The sequence below is a fragment of the Gymnoscopelus microlampas genome (assembly GCF_963454915.1).
Source record: "Gymnoscopelus microlampas genome assembly, chromosome: 10".
Classification (NCBI taxonomy): domain Eukaryota; kingdom Metazoa; phylum Chordata; class Actinopteri; order Myctophiformes; family Myctophidae; genus Gymnoscopelus; species Gymnoscopelus microlampas.
The window spans coordinates 52013468-52038544 of NC_139947.1; the positions used below are offsets into that span (position 1 = coordinate 52013468).

The 25077-nt window shown below is 41.7% G+C and overlaps 1 protein-coding gene across 1 annotated transcript in view; it reads left to right on the forward strand.

The window, feature by feature from the left end:
* The first annotated feature begins 1017 nt into the window (after window positions 1–1017).
* The window catches only part of dnmt3ba (DNA (cytosine-5-)-methyltransferase 3 beta, duplicate a), a 43621-nt gene continuing 19561 nt past the window's right edge, over window positions 1018–25077 (forward strand). Inside the window, exons 1-15 of the mRNA XM_084070170.1 lie at window positions 1018–1154; window positions 2631–2771; window positions 3573–3718; window positions 4819–4996; window positions 6358–7468; window positions 7928–8394; window positions 10112–10383; window positions 12555–12711; window positions 15054–15103; window positions 17308–17445; window positions 19615–19674; window positions 20640–20798; window positions 23053–23160; window positions 23675–23834; window positions 24917–25036. Coding sequence (XP_083926296.1) covers window positions 2642–2771; window positions 3573–3718; window positions 4819–4996; window positions 6358–7468; window positions 7928–8394; window positions 10112–10383; window positions 12555–12711; window positions 15054–15103; window positions 17308–17445; window positions 19615–19674; window positions 20640–20798; window positions 23053–23160; window positions 23675–23834; window positions 24917–25036 — 3256 coding nt within the window. The 5' untranslated portion in view covers window positions 1018–1154; window positions 2631–2641. The remainder of the gene's footprint in view (window positions 1155–2630; window positions 2772–3572; window positions 3719–4818; window positions 4997–6357; window positions 7469–7927; window positions 8395–10111; window positions 10384–12554; window positions 12712–15053; window positions 15104–17307; window positions 17446–19614; window positions 19675–20639; window positions 20799–23052; window positions 23161–23674; window positions 23835–24916; window positions 25037–25077) is intronic.

The window sequence follows — 25077 nt, forward strand, 5'->3', positions numbered from 1 at the left end:
GAGAGATGAAGCAGGGACCCCCTCTATATTATATAAAATTGTGTTTCACATTCAACATCTTTTGTTTACGTGGTCTGCTCTTTTTTCCCTCTACACCTATAGCCTCTTGGCCAAAAATAGCCGATCTACAAGCTCACAACGCCTCGCAGCGCGAGGCGTTGTGAGCTTGTAGATCGTCTATTTTTGGCCAAAGTTCTCCTCAGAAAAGGGATGTTAGGGTTCAAGTGGTTACGGTAAAATAAAAAATCCTATCACACAAAGATTTGGCGGACCCCCTGTAGTAACTTTGAGGACCCCCTAGGGGTCCCGGACCCCCTGTTGAAGACCCCTGGCATATAGGATGATATACAATCTTTATTTACAATTACAAATATAGGCATTGATCAGATGTTCTTATCCAGAGCAACTTTTACAAAGCAAAGTGTAAGATCAGAGTAAATGTCATGAACTGTAGTCAATAACAAACAACAGTAGTTCATGGTCACGTAAATAGAGGGCAAAGAATCAACAATTAAATGCTACTAAAATAAGTAACTCTAGATACCACCAGGTAAACATCAAACCCAGCATTATGTCTAAACAGATTTTCAGATTTTTATTGAAGGGACATGCAGCAACTCATATAGAGGGTGTCCTTGCTTCATCTCTCTCTCAGCTAGGGGGTCCTTGGCCTGAAAACGTTGAAGACCCCTGGGCTAAATACATGAACATATATTTGTGCATTATCTGTCAAAAGGATAAAACTCAAAATTTATTATTTTCAATGTGGTCCTTTGAGTGGAAATGTCGTGTAAACTGAGCCATGTGTCAATAATAAATACATTCATACAGTTTCCACTGTACTAGACAACTAAAATAGATGAAAACAACGACGACAACAATGGAACCTGTTGCATCTCAACTAACATATTATTGAGACTCCAGCTGCTGTTCAGCCAGCTATTAATGGAGGACATGAAGTTTACAATGGAGCTAAAATTAGTCTTTTTTTTCCCACACAGCTTTTCAATCAACAATCTGAATTCTGCAATTTGAATCCGGAATCTGAGTCTTGGAATCGAGGAGGTTCCCAGTTCGATCCCCGGCTCCTCCTGGCTGCACGTCCAAGTGTCCTTGAGCAAGGCACTGAACCCCTAACTGCTCCTCATGATCAGGTGTGTGTGTGTGTGTGTGTGTGTGTGTGTGTGTGTGTGTGTGTGTGTGTGTGTGTGTGTGTGTGTGTGTGTGTGTGTGTGTGTGTGTGTGTGTGTGTGTGTGTGTGTGTGTGTGTGTGTGTGTGTGTGTGTGTGTGTGTGTGTGTGTGTGTGTGTGTGTGTGTGTGTGTGTGTGTGTGTGTGTGTGTGTGTGTGTGTTCTGGCCCCACAGTGGTGGAATGAACTTCCCACTGATGTCAGGACAGCAGAGTCACTGCCCATCTTTCGCCGCAGGCTGAAAACCCACCTCTTCAGGAAACACTATCCTTCCTCTTTGCCTGGCCTACTTGTTGTTAACTAGTTGTACGAACTCTTGTTTTATTCTTGTATTGTTTTATTGGATCTTGTTTAGTCGATACACTTATTTGTTTTAGCTCGTGCTCATTTGATTTTGCCATTTTTGTCTCATCTGTTTAAGAAAGTAGGTAGCTGATATATTGCACTTTTACCTTAGCGCTAGGTATACTCTTGGTTGCTTGTTTTTGCAGGAAATGTACTTAAAACTTCTGGTGATTAGTAGTTTTCGTTCCCTACCTATGTTGAATTCACTTATTGTAAGTCGCTTTGGATAAAAGCGTCTGCTAAATGACTGTAATGTAATGTAATGTAATGTGTGTGTGTGTGTGTGTGTGTGTGTGTGTGTGTGTGTGTGTGTGTGTGTGTGTGTGTGTGTGTGTGTGTGTGTGTGTGTGTGTGTGTGTGTGTGTGTGTGTGTGTGTGTGTGTGTGTGCGTGCGTGCGTGCGTGCTTTCGTGCGTGCGTGCGTGCGTGTGTGTGAGTGAGAGAATCTAATACACATTGTAAATCCTTTTTGTAGAATGCTGGTGTATATAAATATACCTTTTATTTTATAGTATATGTCTCTTTGAATAAGATACATAGCATATGTGAACAAGTAACCAACCAACATGCATCTGCAAATTATAACTAGCATAACCAAAACACATTCAATCCGGGAACACATCTGTGTCATTTTAGATTTCTTTGGCTATTTAAAAAATAGCAGATCTACAAGCTCATAGTGCGACACGAGTGCATTTTTTTGTGCAAATCTTTGAATGTATACTTTTTAAAGCGAACATTTGTAACTCAAATCTTTGCCTCGTGGGGGCTCCTGGAACAAAACATTTTGAGATGGGGGTCCGCGGCAGTGGCATCAGTGGTGCTCCAACTTTTCCAGGTCAAGGACCACCCAAAATGATATGTATTTGGCCGCGGACCCCCATCTCAAAATATGTTGTTGCAGGGACCCCCCAGAAGCACAGATCGGAGTTACAAATGTTTGCTTTAAAAGAAAACATATATACGTATATATTCAAAGATTTGCACACATTTTCCACAATTTTTCAAAAAATAGCCAAAGAAATCTCAAAATGACACAGATGCGTTCCCAGTCTTATTGGATTAATTTATTTAAAAAGCGTATTTTTCCCCCCAGAAAACTTCACAATGGCCACACCCACCAACGAGGCTGTGACTCCAGACGGTTATGATGACAAAAGCAACCGCCATCACCTGCTGAAGTGGTTCAATAACTTGCTGAAGACGAGTTTCACTGACGTGGTGCAAACAAACTCAGGTATTAGAGCCATTAGAAGACCCATGGGCTCCAGGCAGCACTGTTCTACTTGTTCAACGTTAGATTCTAATCCAGAGTTAAAGTGACGAATACCTTGTTATTTATTATTTAAATAAAAACGTGTTACATTCATTTATCTACTTGCTGTTTTTACATAGACCATATAGACCAGGTCAGAATGTTTGTAAACAAACGTGTAGGGCAGTATTTCCGAGTATAATCTCTGTATCAGTGGTTCTCAAACCTTTTCATGTCAAGGACCCCCAAAATGATTTGTATTTGGCTGCGGACCCCCCCATCTCAAAAATATTTTGTGTCAGGGATTTTTCAAAAATAGCAGACCTACAAGCTCATATCGCGTCACTTCGTGCCGCGCTATGAGCTTGTAGATCTGCTATTTTTGAATAGCCAAAGTATAAAATATTGTTAAAGTGGTTACAATTTGCTGGGGACCCCCTGGTACCCCCCCCCCCCAAGGACCCCTGGAGGTTCCCGGACCCCATTTGACAACCAATGATCTACACTATATAAAATAAAGTGTCCAGAACACTAGCTACGTCCAGTTTGTCAACCTGTGGATATTTACAACAAAATTGTATATTTCTAACTGTCAATAACAATGTAATAAGTGTCCTGTTCTTCCAGAAATAAGGCTAATGAATAATACTACTCCACTGCCATGTTAACTGCGCGAAAATACAATTTTGGTTGTAGCGATGTTATGATGATTATACCTAACATGGTGTGTGTGTGTGTGTGTGTGTGTGTGTGTGTGTGTGTGTGTGTGGGGTTGTTGTACAGGTGCGTGTCACTGCCAGCTCATGGACTGGCTGTTTCCTGGCTCTATCGATGTGAGCAGCGTGAAGTTCCAGGCGGACGGAGAGGACGACTACAAACACAACTTCACTCTGCTTCAAGAGGCCTTCAACAGCAGGCGTGTCACCAAGGTTCACCTCTTCCTCTGTCTCTGGTTTATCTTTTATTTTGTGACACCATGACTTAACCACTTAAGACCGGGAATGCATCTCTTGTCATTTTAAGATTGATTTGGCTATTCAAAAATAGCAGATATACAAGCTCATATAGTGCTTTGAGCTTGTAGATCTGCTATCTAAAATAAAAAAGTAAATTGTGAAAATGTGTGCAAATCTTTGAATATATATATACATGTTTAACTCAAATCTTTGCTTCTGGGGCTTCCTTTGAGATGGGGGTCCTCGGACAAATACATATCATTTTGGGGGGTCCTTGACATGAAAAAGTTTGAGAACCACTGATATTATAGCAACATCATTTTTTCAAAAAAGAAACTGAGGATTTAGAAGACATTTGTTGGATCCCCAGAAGCAAAGATCTATATGCAATGTTTAAAACATATATTTTTATTTTAAAAGAGAACTCCTCTCTCTCACACTTATGCCAGTGATCGTCCTCCTCTGTGCCAATGTTGTGAGGTTGCCTACCCCTGGCTTAGTGACTTACATGACCAGGATATTAGGATATTAATGCCTGTTTGCTGAAACTGCAGTCCTATAATCTAACAACGCATCTCATCACAGCCCTTTGTTAGCTTGTAGATCAGATCTTGTGGCCAGGGACACCTCCGTGCAATGGAGTATAAATCAATCTTAACAGTCTACTGTATTCTGTGACTTCTGGTACACACAGTTTACTGTCCTTTTACTGACAGTATGCACTGAATTGGATACTCCACACTGTTAAATGTTTAATGACAGTATGCATTGAACACACTGATTAGTTAACCAAACCTTTGAGGTTTCTATAAAATTGATAACCACATTTAAAGAATTGTCTTATTTAAATATATAATGGAACATTAAAGTCTACATTAAATACATGTAAAAAAAAAACTGTGTTAGATTGCATCGTATCACATCGAATCCTTCTCTATAAAATGTATCATTCCTGAAGCGTAGCGTATAGCTCACGTATCCAGTTCTCTCCCCCCCCCCCTTTATTGTTCAATCAGTTCGTTTTATGTATTGTTTTGTGTAAAACATTGGGTGGATTTCGTGTCTTCTTTCAGGACATTCCTGTTGAGGAGCTGATCAAGGGGGATTTCAAAGCCAACCTTCACTTCATGAAGTGGTTCAAAGCCTTCTTCTCCAAGAACCTGACCGACCAGGAGTACGACGTCGTTGCAGCGCGTAGCGGACAGGACATCAACCCCACTGGAGCCATGTGGGTTCCCCTTCCCAACGCCCGTAAGACTGACCCACACACACACTGTTGATTTCCTGTTCTCAACGCCCGTAAGACTGACCCACACACACGGTTGATTTCATCGACTAAAACTATGACGAAAAATGTTAGTCGACTACCTTTTCTCACTGACGAAAACTAAATAAAAACTAAGCTATGATGACTAAAACTAAGACTTAATGTAATGACAATTTCGTCAACAAATAAAAACTAGACTGAAGTGTTAGTGAGGGACTAGTGGAGAAGAGATCCAGTAGAACTAAAAGACAAGTCATTTTATGTTTGGTTGCGCTCTGAAAATAGCAGATCTACAAGCTCACAACGCGTCGCGCTGCGACGCGTTGTGAGCTTGTAGATCGGCTATTTTCAGCATGCAACCAAGTGTAAAATCGGCCATTATGACGCCATCAAGGCACCGCCAAAATACATTATAGTCGACTAAATCAACTGTAGATTTAGTCGACTATAATCTTATGATATTTGGTCGACTAAAATTAGACAAAAACAAAAACATGTCAGATGACTAAAATATCACTAAGACTAAATGGCATTTTATTCAGAAGACACCAATGCATTACATATTGTCACTTTGTTGTATATACAATGTCCTAAATGTCCTAAATACCCAGGACATTTTCAATGGATCCTGAGTATTTAGTCACAAGCTCTTTTAATACTTTTAATTGGTAAAATATGTATAAAACCCACAGACACACTTAAACCACCTTTCAAAACCTTTCCAAATATTGCGAAAATAGCTGATCTACAAGCTTGTACATTGGCTATTGTGACTCTTGTATGATGGGCTTTAATTCACGAAAAAAGAAGAGAAAAGTCAATATGGAGATACAAGGTTTCTAACCGGCAGCAATGATATGTAACACAGTGGTTCTCAAACCGTCTCATTTCAAGGACCCCCCTATTTTAGGTTGTTATGTGAAAGTAACACAAAAGTGATATTGTTAGAAGGTTAAAAACTATCAATAATAACAGAGTACAGTACAGTAACCTTACATTACAAGGCAACGCATGTTGTCGTGGTGTGTTGAGCTACCGTAGAGGCAGAATTAGTGAATAGTTTTTTAGTTATTCTTTTAACCCATTAAAACCTGAGGCCGTGGACCCTCATCTCAAAATATTTTGTTCCAGGGACCCCCAGATCGAAGCAAAGATTTGAGTTGTGTTCACGATTTTCCAAAAAATAGCAGATCTACAAGCTCGTAGCACGGCACTCGGTGCCGTGCTACGAGCTTGTAGATCTGCTATTTTTGAATAGCCAAAGAAATCTTAAAATGACACAGATGCGTTCCCGGTCTTAATGGGTTAAGGATTGACCATATTCTTTGCATTTATATTTTGACAGAAATCCGGAAAAGGGACTCGGACGAGGAAGGCACTACGGAGGAGGAAGGCAGCCAGAGGCTCAAAAAAGTTCAGAAAATACCGTACGACCCGTCATGGAAGGAAGAGTGTCCCTGGGCAGAACCCAGCCCTAAAGGACAACACAACACCTACTGCTCTCTGTGTAAAACACACCTGAGCACGTCTCACCGGGGCCTGAGCGACGTCAAACGCCACGCCGAATCAAACAAGCACAGGAAGAGGGCGGGGGGTTTGTCCCAGGCGGCGGACAACAAACCCGCTGCCGGCCGACCGGCTAGAGAAGCCCTGGAGCCGCTGGCCTGCAGTCAGGCTCTCATCCGGTTCATTCGGAAACACTGCTCCTCCGGCTCGGTGGTCAGCGAGCATTATCCACGCTACATGCTGGGCCTGCACTACCCCAAAGACATAGCGTCCGTGTGTCAGACCACCCCGTACAGCCTGTACGTCTACGGAGGCGTGCCGCTCGGTGCCGTCTGCGCCGTCTCCGCGGTGCTGGTGGGTTACTTCGACGCGAACGTCTCGCGGTACAGCGTCAGGCTGCTGGACGCCCTGCCGTACGCCGCCGGAAGAGGCGAAAGCGCCGAGGCCGTGGCGGAGGCCGTGGCGGAGGCCGTGGCGGAGGCCGTCCGGAGGTTCGGCCTTCGGCCGGCCAACCTGGTCGCCGTGCACTCGGAGGGCCACGAGGCTCCGGCGGCCTCGGAGCGGATCCGCTCCGCGCTCAGGGAGCTGAACCCCCACGTGGTGGCCTTGGCGGGGATGTACGCGGCGGCCGACGCGGCCTGCCGCGCCGCCGTCTCGGAGCTACAGCTCTCCGCTCGGGTCCGGGGGCTGATCGGAGACATCCACGGCCACTACTCCTCCTCTGCCCCCCCGACCAAGGACAACGACAACCTGAAGGCGCTTTTTACGTCCTCTTACGACACCGTGTCCTCCAGTCCTCCGGATCTCAACAACACCAGCTGTCTCAACCTTTGCCTCATGGTCACAAAACTCACGGGAATGTGGAACGAACTCGTGTCGTATTTTAGCTCCTGTGACGACGACGACAAAGCCGGGAAGATCCTCTCCCGGCTGCAGGATCACAAACTCAGGTAACACCCACCCATAAAACAAACATGGGCAAATTCTCCTTCTATAGCACAGCCACCAAGGAATGGAATAGTCTAACCCCATCCCTCAAAAAATGCAGTTTGCTGGGCTCATTCAAAACAGCCCTAAAAACTCATCTTTCTGGAGGCCTAAAGAGGAGCTAGTACCAGTTTCCCTGTAGACAGACGACCCCCCCCTCCCCCCCTTTTTTGTACATACTTTTTATTTTTATTTTCTCATGCCTTTCTTGTACATAATGGTATATATTTTTTCCTCTGTATTCTTATGTTGATTTTTGAACTGTTTGGTTGCTACTATATGTCTATGAAATTAATTCAAGGACCCCAACGGAAACAAGCCCGCAAGGACTTTTTTGGCCGGACCTTTTAGACAAAAGCATTATGAATGTAACTGTGTTGTTTTACATTCTTTTGCCTAATAAAAATTTCAATCAATCAAAGGGCGACGTTCATGTTCCTCGACTACGCCACGGAGCCTCTGCACGCCTTCCACAAACACCTGCGGCCGCCGCAGGACGGCGGCACTTCTTCCTCCAGGACCGACTTGGCGCGCATTCTGGAAGAAGCCGGCGGCGTGCTGCACACCTACGCCACGCGCCTCCTCCAGCCTCAGGCCGCCGCGCGCTTCCTGGAAGGGAGCGGCGACACCCAAAAGATCCTCAGGGACGAAGCCTCCCGGCTGTCCGGCGGGCCGGGGCTCCTCGGCTGCGGCTGCGACTTCGGGCCCGACTTGGAGCTCTTCCTGAAGGCGCGCGGCACGCCGGAGACGGCGGCGGCGCTGCGGCAGCAGGCGGCGTCCTTCTACGCGGCTCTGACGGGCAGCCTGGCCGAGTCGCTGCCTCTCAGCGGCGTGGCGCTGAAGAGCATGGCCCAGCTCCTCAACCCCTACAAGATGCTGGACGTCACAGGTATAAGTGTTACTCAGTGGTGGAAAGTAACTAAGTACATTTACTCAAGTACTGTACTTAAGTACAATTTTGAGGTATTTGTACTTTACTTGAGTATTTCTATTTTCCAATACTTTTACTTCTACTCCACTACATCTCAGAGGCAAATATTGTACTTTTACTCCACTACATTTACTTGAAAACTTTAGTCACTAGTTACTTTTCAGATATAAATGATGATATAATGAAACATACATGAACCACTTTAGCCATATTTTATACCTAGGCTATTTGAAAATAGCAGATCTACAAGCTCACAACGCGTCACATCGCGACACGTTGTGAGCTTGTAGATCTGCTATTTTCAAATATTTAGTACTTTTACTTTTGGTACTTCAAGCACATTTTGATGCCAATACTTTTGTACTTTTACTCAAGTACATTTTTTATTCTGAACTTTTACTTGTAACAGAGTATTTTTATATTGCAATATTGGTACTTTTACTTAACTAAAGAATTTGAGTACTTTTTCCACCACTGGTTGTTACTCTCAATGACGAAAACTAAACAAAAACTAAATAGAAACTTAAGCTACGATGACTAAAACTAAGACTAAATTGATTTAAATTTCGTCAACAAATAAAGACTAGACTAAAATGTTAGTGAGGGACGAGTGGAGAAGAGATCCAGTAGAACTAAAAGACAAGTCATTTTATGTTCGCTTGCGCTCGGGTGTTGCCCTCAGAAAATAGCCGATCTACAAGCTCACTGCGACGCGTTGTGAGCTTGTAGATCTGCTATTTTCAGCATGCAACCAAGTGTTAAAATCAGCCATTATGACGCCATCAAGGCACCGCCAACATACATTTTAGTCGACTAAATCAACTGTAGATTTAGTCGACTATAATCTTATGACATTTAGTCGACTGAAACTAGACTAAAACTAAAACATTTCAGATGACTAAAATTTGACTAAAACTAAATGGAATTTTATTGTATTTTATTTATTTATTTAACAGGGACAATGCACATTGATCAACATGTCAGTTATTCACGTCCATGTAAATGAGCCAGAGTTAGCCAGAGTTGGCTAATTTTCATCTGTAGTCCCTGGGCAGGCTGTTAAAAAAGTTATATAGTTATCCATACAAAAAAGAGACATCGTCAACAATACAAAACAAGTAGACATAGTACAAAAGACAAAACGAATACAGTAAAATAGGAGAAGACACATCAGTGATTAATGGAGCCTAAATTTACTCATGATTACAAATTTGGTTAACTTTTAGCCATCTTTTAAGGTTGAATTTGAAGGTTAGATAGTTGTTGGTCTCTCTTACTTCGGTAGGAAGACTGTTCCAGTGATGGGAGGCTCTAACAGAGAAGACTGTTTTACCAACACACTCCGTCTGAATGGTACCTCACAGTCTCCTCTGGTAGTTGCCCTTGTTGCTCTGTCACCACTCTCCCTTCGCTCTATGAAGGGAGAGTTTTAGTGGTGGAGGTGCAAGCCCATTTAAAACCTTAAAAATGAGACAGGCATCTGCAAAATGTTTAAAGCTATCAAAATTAAATAAATTATACCTTTGAACTATACGGCAATGGTGGTAACGGTTGGGTTTTTGATCAAGTGTTTTTAATGTCTGTTTGTAAAGTGATTCTATGGGTTTGAGAGTTGTTCAAAAGACTAATGACTAAAACTAAACCTAAATTTGCTGTCAAAATCAACACTTTACAGGGGAGGCGGTGAGGGAGCTGGGGACCACGCTGGGGCTGTGCCAGACCTCCGGGGAGGCGTGCGCGCTCAGCGTCGACTTCCTGGAGTTCCGCAACAGGAAGCAGATCGAGATCAAGAGGAGGGACACGTCGTCGGACTCGTCGGAGTCCCCGGAGCGGCGCTGGACCAACGTCCTGAAGGACACGGAGTCCACCTCCGTCCTCAGGAGGCTCCTCCTCAGCCTCATGTCCCTGCCCTGCCCGCCGCTGGAGGCGGACTACGTCTTTGGCCAGGTGTGTGAAATGTCAATGCTGTCAGGTAGAAATGAAATGTATCCTATGTAGTTGTCATTGGTTAAATATGTTTTTAACCCATTAAGACCTGGAACTTTGTCATTTTTAGATTTGAGCTAAAAAAGCATTATTTTACACTTTGGGCTATTCAAAAATAGCAGATATACAAGCTCATAGCGCGACACGAGTGCCGCGCTATGAGCTTGTAGATCTGCTATTTTTGAAATTCGTGAAAATGTGTGCAAATCTTCGAATATATATATTTTTAATATATATATTCAACATTTTTAACTCTATTCTTTGCATCTGGGGGTCCCTGGAACAACATATTTTGATGGGGGTCCATGGCCAAATACATATAATTTTGGGGGTCCTTGACATGAAATAGATTGAGCACCACTGATATAGAAACATACGTTTTTCAGAATACTGTTGGGATTTAGGAGACATGTAGAATCGGCTTCAGGTCTCAATGGGTTAAACCCACGGACGGACTGACTAAACCAGCACCTTCAAATGTTCTCAAAAATAGCCAAATTATCCGATCTACAAGTGCACAAGCTTGTGGATCATAAGCTTATTCTAAGTTCAGTGGTGATTATGTTTGAACCCTGCTTCTGTTCTGAATGAATTAGATACATGCATTTCCTTTTTGGAAAAAATCTTGAAAATAGCTGATCTGATATGTTTGATATTTATGTTTGATAACCACATTTTTGGAACGGATGTGTCGTGAGGTTTAGACAAAATCTGTAGGGCAAAAATGGGTCTCCTGATGGCGCTGTGATAGGCTGTTGTGAAAGCTTTGGGGCAGAGGTTCTCCCTTGTGTGCAACGCTGATGGGTCCAACGGTGCCGGAGATTAGCAGCACACACACACACACACACACACACACACACACACACACACAGTGGCCCTCATTTATCAACGCGGTGCAGCCCGAATAATGAGCGTACGGCGAGATCACCGCACCTTTCGGCATTTATCAATATATCCTGACGTGGGCTTCATCCTACTTTACGCTGAGATCTCACGTCTGGTCGAGACCAGTTGTTGACGTTGGCTGCACCCGTTTATTCCATTCTAGACCTGCGGAGCAGCATTGTCTGACGGTCTGACAGGCATCTGGACACATATATCCACTCCAAAATGTATATCTACACTAATAAATAATCCCTGTGAAAATATAACATTTTATAAAGTAATTTAAACAAACTGCTTTAACAGTCATTCAGTTGCATTGGCTATTTTAAAATAGCAGATCTGCAAGCTCACAACGCGACACGTTGTGAGCTTGTAGATCTGCTATTTTCAAAATATACAGCGCTTCATGCGAGCGCATTTTCGGGACGAGAGTTATGAAGACTACAACCTGGCTGGGTTAAGGATATAAACCCGACGCTCCAATCTCTTATTAACGTGGTGGCACGGAATCACTGCAGCCTGGCCGAGTCTGACTGCTTTATTTTAGTGTAATTTGAACGCGCACTGCTCGGTATGGGGTACATAAATTAATATACAAACGTATTCCATTCATGGCGATGTGATTGTTATCATAATATGTCATTCATATAGGCTATAAGCCTAAGTGACAAAGATACCGCTGTGGATTACATGAAAAACACAGGCGGGCGCGTGTGTGTGTGAGTGTGTGAGAGAGAGAGAGGGGCGTGTGCGTGTGTGGTCCGAGGCGATCGGGGGAAGCTATTTCTTATTGGCTTTTCATGTCTTTGGTCGTATTCTGGTTCGTCTTCATGTCGTTAAAATCGGGGCTTTTGAGAATATTTAAGGGCGTGTTATTTAAATGACGCTCGTTTTCATACGTGAGATTTATCAAAGCCCCGACCTGATGTACGCTAGGATCAGCTGTTTAGGATCCTTTGATAAATGTGACTTCGACGTTGGTGCACGCCTGAATATATGGAAAAATATATGCCGGTTTATACGCTGCGTTGATAAATGAGGGCCACTGTGTGTGGCTGCTGGACAGACAGGGGTGTAAACATAGTCTTGGGCCATTGGCCGCCCAGCCTGGCATAGACTAACAATAGCCGATCTACAAGCTCACGATGCATCGCAATTTGACAATGTGTGTGTGTGTGTGTGTGTGTGTGTGTGTGTGTGTGTGTGTGCGTGTGCGTGTGTGTGTGTGTGCGTGCATCACGTCTCAGGCGGTGCAGAGTGGAGATGCTCTGCTGTTCTCCGGGCGAGACGAGGCAGAGACAGAGATCGAGATCGGGACGACGACCGCAGAGGAGTCGGACAGCACCAGCACCTCCTGCACCTCCCCTCAGAGGAGGACCAAGAAGTATAAAAATAACAAGTTGGGTAAGTCGACCGAAACCACCGACGTCACAATCTCCATCCCGTTTTAGAACATTGATTGGATCTAGACCAGGGGTCTTCAACGTTTTCAGCCCAAGGACCCCCTAGCTGAGAGAGAGATGAAGCAGGGACCCCCTCTATATTGTATAAAATTGTGATTTAGATTTTTTTTAAATAAATATATTTTCCCTCTACACCTATACCTATTTGCCAAAAATAGCAGATCTACAAGCTCACAACGCCTCGCGCTGCGAGGCGTTGTGAGCTTGTAGATCTGCTATTTTCGGCTAATGTTCCCCTCAGAATAGGGACGGTAGGGTTCAAGGGGTTAATGTAAAAAAAAAATCCTCTCACAAAGATTTGGCGGACCCCTATAGTAGCTCTGAGGACCCCCTAGGGGTCCCGGACCCCCTGTTGAAGACCCCTGATCTAGACGTCACAGACCTATCAGTAGGTGGAGATCTGTGATCATCTTGCCACACCACACTATATGGTCCAGATGTCAACGATGTTCTGTAGCATTCACTGCCAACGCAGCAGAAACACTTTGATTAACCCTTTAAGACCGGGAACGCATCCGTGTCATGTTTACATTTCTTGTGGCTATTCAAAAATAGCAGATATACAAGCTCATGGAACTTGAATTTGTAGATCTGCTATTCAGGGTCCCTGGAACAAAAGATTTTGAGATGGGGGTCCAAGGCCAAATACATTCATCATTTTGGCCACTGATATTATAGCAAAAACTGTTAACTGAAGACATTTAGAATCCCCCAGAAGCAAAGATTTGAGTTACAAATTAAAACACTTTTACAAGCTTTAAAACGACATATAACATATATCAAAGATTTGCACAAAATGTTCACGATTTCCCCCCAAAATAGCAGATCTACAAGCTCATGGCATGGCACTCGCTATGAGCTTGTAGATCTGCATTTTTTGGGGGGAATAGCCAAAAAATGGAAAGAAAGAAGAAATCTTAAAATGACACAGATGCGTTCCCGACTTGAAGGGGATAAAAAGCAAAATGAAAACATTTGGAAGGTTTTGCTGCAGACGTTACATTTACTTTGTTGTGTTTCACGAGGTCAGTCCAACAGGTGTCATGTGAGCTCACGGTGCAACACAATGCCGTCAATGATGACGCATTGTGTTGTGTTCCAGATGGGAAAGTCCGTAACGGGTCGGTGAAGCCATGTGAAATCCGCCTGACCAAAATTAAAAGTAAGAAAGACGCTCTCACTTCAGCCCGATTCATTCTGCAGTCGCACGGCCGTTGTTCGTGCGCCGAAAAGACCCGAACTACGTACCAGTGGTGGAAAGTAACTAAGTACATGTACTCAAGTACTGTACTTAACCCATTAAGACCTGAGGCGTTCTTAAAAATGTTTTCTAAATCCTAACAAATTAAAACAAATTAAAACAAAACAAAAAATCAAGATTTTTCTTTTTTTCGATTATTATTACGAAACAGACATTAACCACTTCAGCCCCATATACAGTTTGACCATTTGAAAATAGCCGATCTACAAGCTCACAATGCGTGGCCCGCGTACTCGAGTACATTTTGAATTCCGGACTTTTACATGTAAGAGAGTACATTGCAGTATTGATATATTTACTTAACACTTGGGGTGCCAGAGTTTTATTAAAAAAGTGTACGTTGAGTGCCTGGATTTTTAACCATTTTTGAACCTTTTTCAAGTAGTCACAAAATATTTTCAGTGATCACCGTCCTCACGGTGATCATTACACACATAGAGGTCTCGTACAATCGGGGGAAAAATTAAAAACATTCGGTAATCCGTTCCATAGTTGCAGCCAGTTGAAAATAGCCAAAAATACATAGTAAAAACAAAAAGTACACAGGAGCAGAGATACAGGCTTTTGAAGTCATAAGTTAACCAGGAAGTGGATTAAAGTCTAAATCTTCGAAAAATCATATCTCCTGGTGCTGTGAAGGGAAAAAAAAATACTGTTTTGGCACTCAACGTCAGTTTTTGAAAAGAAGTATATATACGGTTTTGGCACCCAATGTGTTAAGTAAAACCATTTGAGTACTTTTTCCACCACTGCTACAAACTCACAATGTGTCGCGGAATGCGGCGCATTGTGAGCTATGTTATGTTCGGAGCGGGACACCGTCGTGCAACAGAGCATAAATTAGGCATTAGATGGATATAATGATTTATATTTGGTACAGTGATCGTTTGTCATTCAATGACTTGAAACCAAACCAGGCACATATGACACACTGCCAGAGGGATGGTTTTATATTCATGTTCCGTCCATCCACCGTTAAACAAAGGAGGGAAAAAAAAGAATCCTGTCTGTTTCTCTCCAAGGTCTGTCAAAGAATGAGAGCGAGAGCGATGACAGGAGTGGCAAAGATGAGGTAATGCATTGATTAATTCCATTTTCTAAATTTGATCAAACCAGCAGTGTTGATTTTGACAGCAAATTTTGATTTAGTTTTAGACACGGTCCTTTGAATAAAACTCCATTTATTTTCAGTCACATTTAGTCATCTGAGATGTTCTAGTTTTAGTCGACTAAATGTCATGCGTTTATAGTCGACTAAATCTACAGTTGATTTAGTCGACTAAAATGTATGTTGGCGGTGCCTTGATGGCATCGTGATGGCTGATTTTACACTTGGTTGTATGCTGAAAAAAGCGCGACGCGTTGTGAGCTTGTAGATCTGCTATTTTCAGACAACACCCGAGCGCAACCAAACATAAAATGACCTTGTCTTTTAGTTCTACTGGATCTCTTCTCCACTAACTCACTATCTCACTAACATTTTAGTCTAGTTTTTATTTGTCTTAGTTTTAGTCATCATAGCTTAGTTTTTATTTAGTTTTTATTTAGTTTTCGTCAGTGAAAAAAGGTTGTCGACCAACATTTTTCGTCATAGTTTTAGTCGATAAAATCAGCACTGATTTTATACTGTTTTTATAACTGATATACATGATATTTAGTTATGCCACCTTCCACGTACACCTAACCTTACATTTCACTGACACTGACTCCTAGCCACTACTCTTGGCAGTCAAAAAAAACTACAGTTTTTTTAGTCAGTCAAATATGAACAGATCTGTCAGATTTCAGGATGCATTTTATGCATGTGTGTTTTGGTCACCTGGGTGCTTTTGTCTCCATCTTTATTTCAATGCTGACCTTACATCTTTATTTCAATGCTGACCTTACATCTTTATTTCAATGCTGACCATACATCTTTATTTCAATGCTGACCGTACTTTACTAACCGCTTCTCTTTTCCCCCACGGTGGCCAGAGGCAACGTATTTGAGCCCGACCGATGCCAGATTTGTGGGTCCGATGCCAATCCCGCTTTTGTATTCTGGCCCCTTTTTTTGTCAAAAGGTCTAAACTTTTCTATTCAATTTGAAAGCATTGGACTTATAAACAAATGAATAGAAACAAAAATAATGATACAATTTTGATGGACATAATTTTTAAATTAAGTATATATTCAACTTTAAATACTGTATGAAAAGTTTAACTTTAATTATACAATGAACAAGTAAATAAATATGAATAAAAATAAACAGAACCTTATTCTATTTAACCTGTAAGCCATATTCAAACATTTTCCAAAAGAATAGCCAAATTACGGTAACCGGAAGGCTCACCCCAAAACACGCTCGCCCCCATTTCTTTCGCGGACCAGCGGTTCTTGTATTATTGTATTTGTTTTACTGAGGATAAGGTTAGGAATAAGGTTAGGTTTAGGCATAGTTTTACTGAGGTTAAGTTTAGGAATAAGGTTAGGTTTAGGCATAGTTTTACTGAGGTTAAGTTTAGGAATAAGGTTAGGTTTAGGCATAGTTTTACTGAGGTTAAGTTTAGGAATAAGGTTAGGTTTAGACATAGTTTTACTGAGGTTAAGTTTAGGAATAAGGTTAAGTCTAGGAATAAGGTTAGGTTTAGACATAGTTTTACTGAGGTTAAGTTTAGGAATAAGGTTAGGTTTAGGCATAGTTTTACTGAGGTTATGTTTAGGAATATGGTTAAGTTTAGGAATAAGGTTAGGTTTAGACATAGTTTTACTGAGGTTACATTTAGGAACACCAGGTGAATACCGCCGGACTTGCCCCGGGGCGACTGTGTTTCAGGGGCGAGCGTTTTGGTACTCCAAATTACAAGCTCAATGAGTTTGTAGATCTGCTGTTTTTGAAAAGCAGCTGCAAAAGTTTATGACACCGAATGTCATACGAAATGTCAAGCAATGGTCGATATGTCGGCCAAACTGATTACATCGGTCTGGCTCTACAATATGTATGTGCACAATATGTGTGTATTCACATATGAAGGGTGTGTGTGTGTGCATGCGTGCATGCTTGTGTGTGTGTGTGTGTGTGTGTGTGAGACACTTGAGGACAGGGGAAGGTAGCAAAGAGATGTAAGGGTATTGGGGTGTGTGTATGTGCGCGTGCGTGTGCGTGTGCGTGTGTGTGTGTGTGTGTGTGTGTGTGTGTGTGTGTGTGTGCGCGTGTGCGTCCGTGTGTGTGTGTGTGTGTGTGCGTGTGTGTGTGTGTGTGGAGGGTGTGTGTAATGAGACTGTACTGTCTCTCAGGGTCCCGCTAGGGGGGTTGGGATGGGCTGGGAGAGCAGCCTGCGTCAGAAGCCTCCGGCCCGGACCGTGTTTCAGGCCGGGAAGGGCACCTGGGACAGGCCTGTTAATCCTGAGCAGGAAAACGACAAAAAGGAGTCGGTACGTTTACTATACTCTAGTAGAACCTATACCACGACATTACACTGCAAATGCTCAGTGTTCATTTACAGGTCATACTGCGTAACGTTCACAAAAGTTATTTTTTTTATATCGTGTCTTGTCGGCCAGAAAGGTCTTATGATATCTCCATATTTTGACCCATTAAGACCTGGAACGCATCTGTGTCACTTTAGATTTCTTTGGCTATTTTTAAAAAATCTTGAAAAAAAAAAAAACAATTGGATTTTTTTCAAAAAACTGTTAGGATTTAGAAAACATTTTTAAGAATCGCCTCAGGTCTTAATGGGTTAAATGTATGTGTTTTCGTAAATTGATGCCCTACTTCGTCATACCACAACGTCACACAAAATCAGCGAAAACAGCTGATGTTTTGAGCTTGTAGATCTATATATATATTTGTTTTTGCCACTTTTGAATTTGAATCCTGAAAAGTTTTGGACATAGACGGCAGACAGCCTTCTGCTTGGCTGCTCAGCATCTGTACAATACTCTCCCCGACCACCTGAGGGCGCCACAGGCTGTTGATGTTTTTGAAAAAGGACTAAAAGCCTACCATTTTAACAAAGCTTTTTCTTTAAGCTTAGTTTTACAAAAAAAACATCCTAGCTATGTTTTTATGTCAATATTGTACTCATTGTAGCACAGTGAGATTTGATTCAAATGTAATCTAAAGTGCAGTACAAATATTAGTTTTTACTATTATTATTATTTCATCTTTAACAGGTTTATTTTTTAACACGATTTTCTAGTCATAGGCTACTGTAGGTGTCTTTCCCTGACACTAAATGTAAGCGTAAATGTATTTATTAGGTATTTCAACGTTCATACACACCATTTCTGACAACGCGGTTACTTTGCAAAAATATCCTGGGCGCTGCATGGGGCCCTGCAGCATTCAGACTGCATTCTGGGAATCGCAGTTCTAAGACAGACCAGACCAGAGATTTCGCCCATAATAAAGAGTATTAAAACGAACGTTAAACGGTGTGACAGTAACTCTGATGAATGAACACTGAGGATTGGACTGTGTTGTGGATCCTCTGACCTCAAGAAAACAACAGACCATGTGATTGACCTTTTCAACCATGTGGTGAATGGTCACCCTACAGCAGTGATTCTGAACCGGTGGGTCAGGACCCCCAGGGGGGTCCCCACATGACCCCCCCAGATGCCAGTGAAGTGACAATTGAAGGACCTTTAACCCTTTAAGACCTGAGGCGATTCTTTAAAATGTTTTCTAAATCCTCACTGTTTTTTGAAAAAAAAAAAAATCAAGATTTTTCAAAAATAGCAGAGTAGATCTGCTATTTTTGAATAGCAAAGAAATCTAAAGTGACACAGATGCGTTCCAGGTCTTAATGGGTTAAGACCTTTTTGATACCTGGGAAAAAATAAGAAAAGATTATCAAATAATTTAAGAAAGAGGCAACGTGTTGGAAAATAGCGGATCTACAAGCTTGTAGATCTGCTATTAACCGAGTCAAACTAAATTGAATGGCTACATTCCAAGTGCTTAATTGTCAGGGTGGGGGGTCCTCAGTTGAAATATGATTATTTTTGGGGGGTCGTGGCCTGAAACGGTTGAGAATCACTGCTCTGGCACATCAATGCTTCTTTTATTGCACGATTGATTCCACCATCATTTGATTTTTCATCAGCACTGTGACATGCTTTCATTTCAATTATTACATTTTGCTTTATTCATAACTGCCACCTGCATTTGGACAAAAACACTCCAGGAGTGTGTGGGGGGAGTAAACCACAAAATATTACAAGACATAAACCTTTATTTAGTTCTCCGAGGTACAACTGAGGGGCTGGACCTCATTTACAATGTAGACACGTTTAGAATACAGTAAAAAACAAAACAACAACAACAACACACTATTACAATTAGAATGTATTGTCACATTACAGGTTTACAGAAGTAAAGAAGTGGGTGACAATTAAACGAGTCAAATTACGATAACACGCAATAACAAATGCAAGACACACCTAATGATGATGATGTTACACGACAGTTGAAGCCTGTTTTTGTGTTGTTTTGATGATGTATGTTTGCAGTGTATGAATACAACCCTGTTTCTATCCTAAACAAATGCAAATACTAAAGAATAACCTGTCTTTAACGTATTTCCACTTATTTAGGTGAAAGACACTAAGAGCTCGTCAAAGCTCAGAGTAGCTCGACGGCCTCACACCTACCAGGTACATAAACCACGGATCTACATACTATTGAATCGTATTTGATTACTTCTTTAATATTCTGCAAGTCCGGTAACCACACAAATAAGTACTAAGTACTACTACTATGTGCAGTACCAGGTATGGTTTGGTTAAAACAAAAAGGGTTTTGTAAAAAAGATAAAGCTCTATATTGTGATAGTAATCATATAGTGTTTGTTCAGTAACAGTGTTAAATAGCTCTATATTGTGATAGTAATCATTGCTATAGAGTGTTTGTTCAGTAACAGTGTTAAATAGCTCTATATTGTGATAGTAATCATTGCTATAGAGTGTTTGTTCAGTAACAGTGTTAAATAGCTCTATATTGTGATAGTAATCATTGCTATAGAGTGTTTGTTCAGTAACAGTGTTAAATAGCTCTATATTGTGATAGTAATCATTACTATAGAGTGTTTGTTCAGTAACAGTGTTAAATAGCTCTATATTGTGATAGTAATCATTGCTATAGAGTGTTTGTTCAGTAACGGTGTTAAATAGCTCTATATTGTGATAGTAATCATTGCTATAGAGTGTTTGTTCAGTAACAGTGTTAAATAGCTCTATATTGTGATTCACAATTTCACTTGTTTATCCTGTATGGGTTCTCTCTCCTGATTGGATGAAATTGGTATCCTGACCTGAAATTATTGACATATTTAATAATTGTATACAATGTAAAAAATAGCAGAAATAGCAGATCAACAAGCTTACAAGCTTGTAGATCTGCTATTTCTGCTATTTTTAATATTCGGACATGTGTTAAAATCTTTCAGCATGGAAACGATTATGACGATTATCTCAAATAATTGCGATTAGACAATGATGTAATAATTGTGACAGGCCTAGTAGTAGTTCTGTTTTGTTTTGTTTTCATTTGTATTGCCATGTGTGTGTGTGTGTGTGTGTGTGTGTGTGTGTGTGTGTGTGTGTGTGTGTGTGTGTGGTAGGATGGGCATGGCTTCCAGGCAGCAGAGCTGGTGTGGGGTAAGCTGAAGCTGAAGAAGGGCTGGACCTGGTGGCCTGGTATGGTCATCCCCTGGAAGAAGAGCTCTGCTCCGCCCAGCTTCCGCAAGGTGGAGTGGTTTGGAGACGGCTTGTACTCTGAGGTGAGACTGAGTACATTTACTCAAGTATTGTACTTAAAGGGCAAGACCACTTTAGTAGAGGTTTGGGTTTGTGTATTTACCTTGCCATGATGTAACTCCAAAGGTGGACAAGAAATCAAAAATAATTGCTCCATTGATTAGAAATTGATAATTCACAATATGCACCTCATTGACTTATGTTGTACGGTAAAACAGCTCTCAAAGTCACTCTTTTAGCACATAAACAAACAAAAATAAAGATGATTCAGACAATATAGAACATCACCAAACCCAGTACTGTTTGTTTTTTATATAAAAATGTGAACTTCCTGTTGATTTTACTATTTTTATTAAGAAGAAAACCTGAACTGGATTTGCGGATCCGGATCCGGATCTTCAAATAGTAAAATCAGCAGGAAGTTAACATTTTTATAAAAGAAAAACAGTACTTGGTTTGGTGATGCTCTATATTGTCTGAATTATCTTTGTTTGTGTTGGTTTACGGGCTAAAAGAGTGACTTTGAAAGCTGTTTCAGCGTATAATGTAAGTCAATGCATATTTTGAATTATCAATTTCTAACCATTATTTTTTATTTCTTGCACACCTTTGGAGTTACATCATGGGAAGGTAACTACACAACCCAAACCTCTACCAAAGTGGTCTTGCCCTTTAAGTACACTTTTGAAGTATTTTTTACTTTACTGGAGTACTTCCAATTTTCAGTCCTTTTACTTCTACTCCACTACATCTCAGCGACAAATCTTGTACTTTTACTCCACTACAGTTATTTGAAAACTTTAGTTACTAGTTACTTTGTAGATTTTGATTATTATTACAAAACATACATTAACCACTTCAGCCCTATATGTAAACTGACTCTGAAAACAATTTTTTTTTTAAACCTGGCATCCTATAGTTTCTATAATTTAAATGTGCATAATTTGATATTATATTAGACTGACGCTAGGTTCTTGGTTTACCTGTGATCCTAGTTTACTGAGGCACTACACCAGTGGTTCTCAAACCTTTTCATGTCAAGGACCCCCAAATTGACACTTATAAGCCCGCGGACCCCCATTTGAAAAGATAGGCTATGCCGGGGACCCCCAGAAGAGAAGATATTTACGTCTCTAGCAGTGATTTTGAACCATTTTAATTTCAAGGACCCCCAGTTTGACATGCATTAGGCTATGGACCCCCATTTAATGGCATTTCTATCTCTGGGACCCCAATTTATATTGTAAAATCAATGTTAATTTAACTCTGAGAGTGTCCAAATGGAACCAAATGGACCCTAACGGGTCCATTTGGTTCCATTTGGACACTCTCAGAGTTACAGACCCATGAGGGTCCATTTGGTTCCTAACTATTCATCAATTACCCGGGGCCCCCCCTGGAACTCCCTCAAGGACCCCTGGGGGTCCCCGGATAGCCTGGTAAACCCTCCCTCCGGAAATCTCATTTCCATTTGATTTCAGAAAGGAGTCTGGTCTGAAACGCCTTTCTCCAATAATCGCTCTGCTCGCCGAGCCGACGAGCCTATCAGCGTCGTCGCTCATTGTTCTGTGATTGACAGCGACAGTTGGCCAATCAGGTGGCGAGTTCGAGTGAGCCCGAATGAACCCGAGTGCAGCCTGAGAGCCGCCGACAAAAGACGAACGGCAGCCATTGTTGTTTGTGCGAGTGCCTTCACTTCTTACTTTCAGTTTTATAACGCTTTCAAACTTCTTTTTTGAGGCACGGAATTTACTTATAAGATATCGTTTGGATAGAATGTAGTTGTTTAACTTCATATATGTGGTCAATTAATCATGACAGAGCCTATTTAAAAATATAAATTTAGAGAACCGGCAGGGGCGGGGAGTGACACGCATGTATCCCAATAAGGCAACCTATTTTCGGCATGGCCGTCCCAAAAGTCCCGTTGCGTCACATAGCCTGGAGCTCGTCAAAATGAACTGCTCATTGGCTGAAGGGGAAAAACGATCATTGGTTGAAGGGGTTGTCAGTCAACGGTATTACTCCCGCCCAACTCCAGCCCACAGCGATTATTGCAGAAAGGCGTTTCAGACCAGACTCCTTTCTGAAATCAAATGGAAATGAGATTTCCGGAGGGAGGGTTTACCAGGCTAGTCCCCGGACCCCACTTTGAGAACCACTGCACTAAACCGTCTCTATGCATTTGATGTATGCGTTTACCGTGTTCATTGTCACTCTGGATAAAGAGTGTCTGCTAAAGACCTAACCTGTAATGCCATTCCTTCTGTTCTACAGATGCATATAGATGCACTTGCACCATTTTCTGCCTTTAATAAATGCTACTCCAAAACGGACTATGACGACGTCTCCCTCTACAGAGACGCCATCTACCAGATCGTTGAGGTAAGACATCTACAGAGATCTAATTAGTGTTATCATATATCAACCTACATCTCAGAGGCAAATACTGTGCTTTTACTCCACTAGAATTATTTGAAAACTTTAGTTACTTTGTAGATTTGGATTATTATTATTACAAAACATACAGTAACCACTTCAGCCCTATATACACTTCGGGCATTTGAAAATAGCCGATCTACAAGCTCACAATGCGACGCATTGTGAACTTGTAGATCGGCTATGTTCAAAAGATTCTCATACATTTGAAAACTTGAAAGGGGACATTCTGCATAATGAGTACTTTTACTTTTGGTACTTGAAGTACATTTTGATACCAATACTTTTACTCAAGTACATTTTGAATTCCGGACTTTTACTTGTAACAGAGTATTTCTATATTGCAGTATTGATACTTTTACTCAAGTAAAACAATTGAGTACTTTTCCCACCACTCTTTTTTATAATGTATTATATTGGTATGATTAACGGTGGACTTGTGGTGTGTTCTGTGTTCCAGTTGGCTGCCCAGCGTTGTGACAAGTCCTTCAGCGAGGCAGGAGGGAGTAAAGAGAAGGAACTGAAGTTCATGTTGGATTGGGCCATGGGAGGATTTCTTCCCGGCGGACCTGCGGGCTTCACCCCCCCTGCTGGCAGTACGGGCATGGGTCAAGTAATAGGTAACAACAAAGTACATTTACTCAAGTACTAGTACTTAAGTGCAATTTTGAGGTCCTTTTACTTGACTTGAGTATTTCCGTTTACAAACACACTAATCGACCCCCTCACACATTAGGACAATATCAGTCACATATCAGGATGTGGGTTTTGTGAGTCTAACATGGTTAACATGGCAGCCTGATCTCACACAATTCAGTACACATTGCATGGACCCAGTGCACGTCATTCCGTTCATAGCCGTCTAGAAAGCCCGAAAATCTGTGCATATGTACGGCGAGTCCCACGGTGGGCGTAACCGGTTGCAACCCGGAAGCAGAGCCGTCCTCACAACATGATTTACCATTCTGTGTCTATCGGTACATAACTCAAACGGCGCTGAGTAGGCTCAAGCGGCAGCTTGAGACAAGAAATAGCAGATATACAAGCTCATAGCGCAGCACCGAAATGTTTTAGATTAAAAAATAAATAAAACAATTAGGGTTTAGATTTTTTTTAACACATCGGGTGCCAGCATTTTTTCATAACAACTTACCTTGGGTGCCAGCATTCTCCCCATTGACTGCGCTTTGCTGTTTAAAGCTTTAGACTCCGCGACGAGCAAATCCATGTAAAAAAAAAGCATCCATTCATGTTGAGCGATGACCCTGGCTACATCCTGGATCGATAACATTTCACTCGCAAGTTACAACGGGGACGGATTGCGCACCGCGCATGACCGGTTTTCCACACCGAAAACAGATTCGGAGATATACTGTAGGCGTTTTAAAGAAGGAAATAGACAGGAAGTGGATGGAAGCCATGTTTTTGTTTCCGGGGATCTATCTAGCCCTTCCTTCTCAAGATCACAATGGGTACTCCCAGAGCTGCTCTAGCCCCGCCCGTGTGGAGAAAAAAGAAAAAAAGAAAAAAAAAGACTGAAAACATGGTTCAGACCGTGAACGGCACCCGATGTGTTAAGAATCGTCTCAGGTCTTAATGGATTAAGTTGTGTCCCTTAAGATTCTCCTAAGATTGTCCTTTAACTTAAGTTGTGTGTCCTATAAGATTGTCCTTTAACATAAGTTGTGTGTCCTTCTTTAAGATCGTCCTACTCCTAAGGTTGAGGATTCTGACTCAGACTACCATCCCATAGTCCCGGTGAAAAGGAAATACAACGTTTTAATGAAGACTAAAACACGTCCCACCATCACCTACAACAGAGGTATGTATATTAATGTAATGTAAGTACTGTATGTGTATATA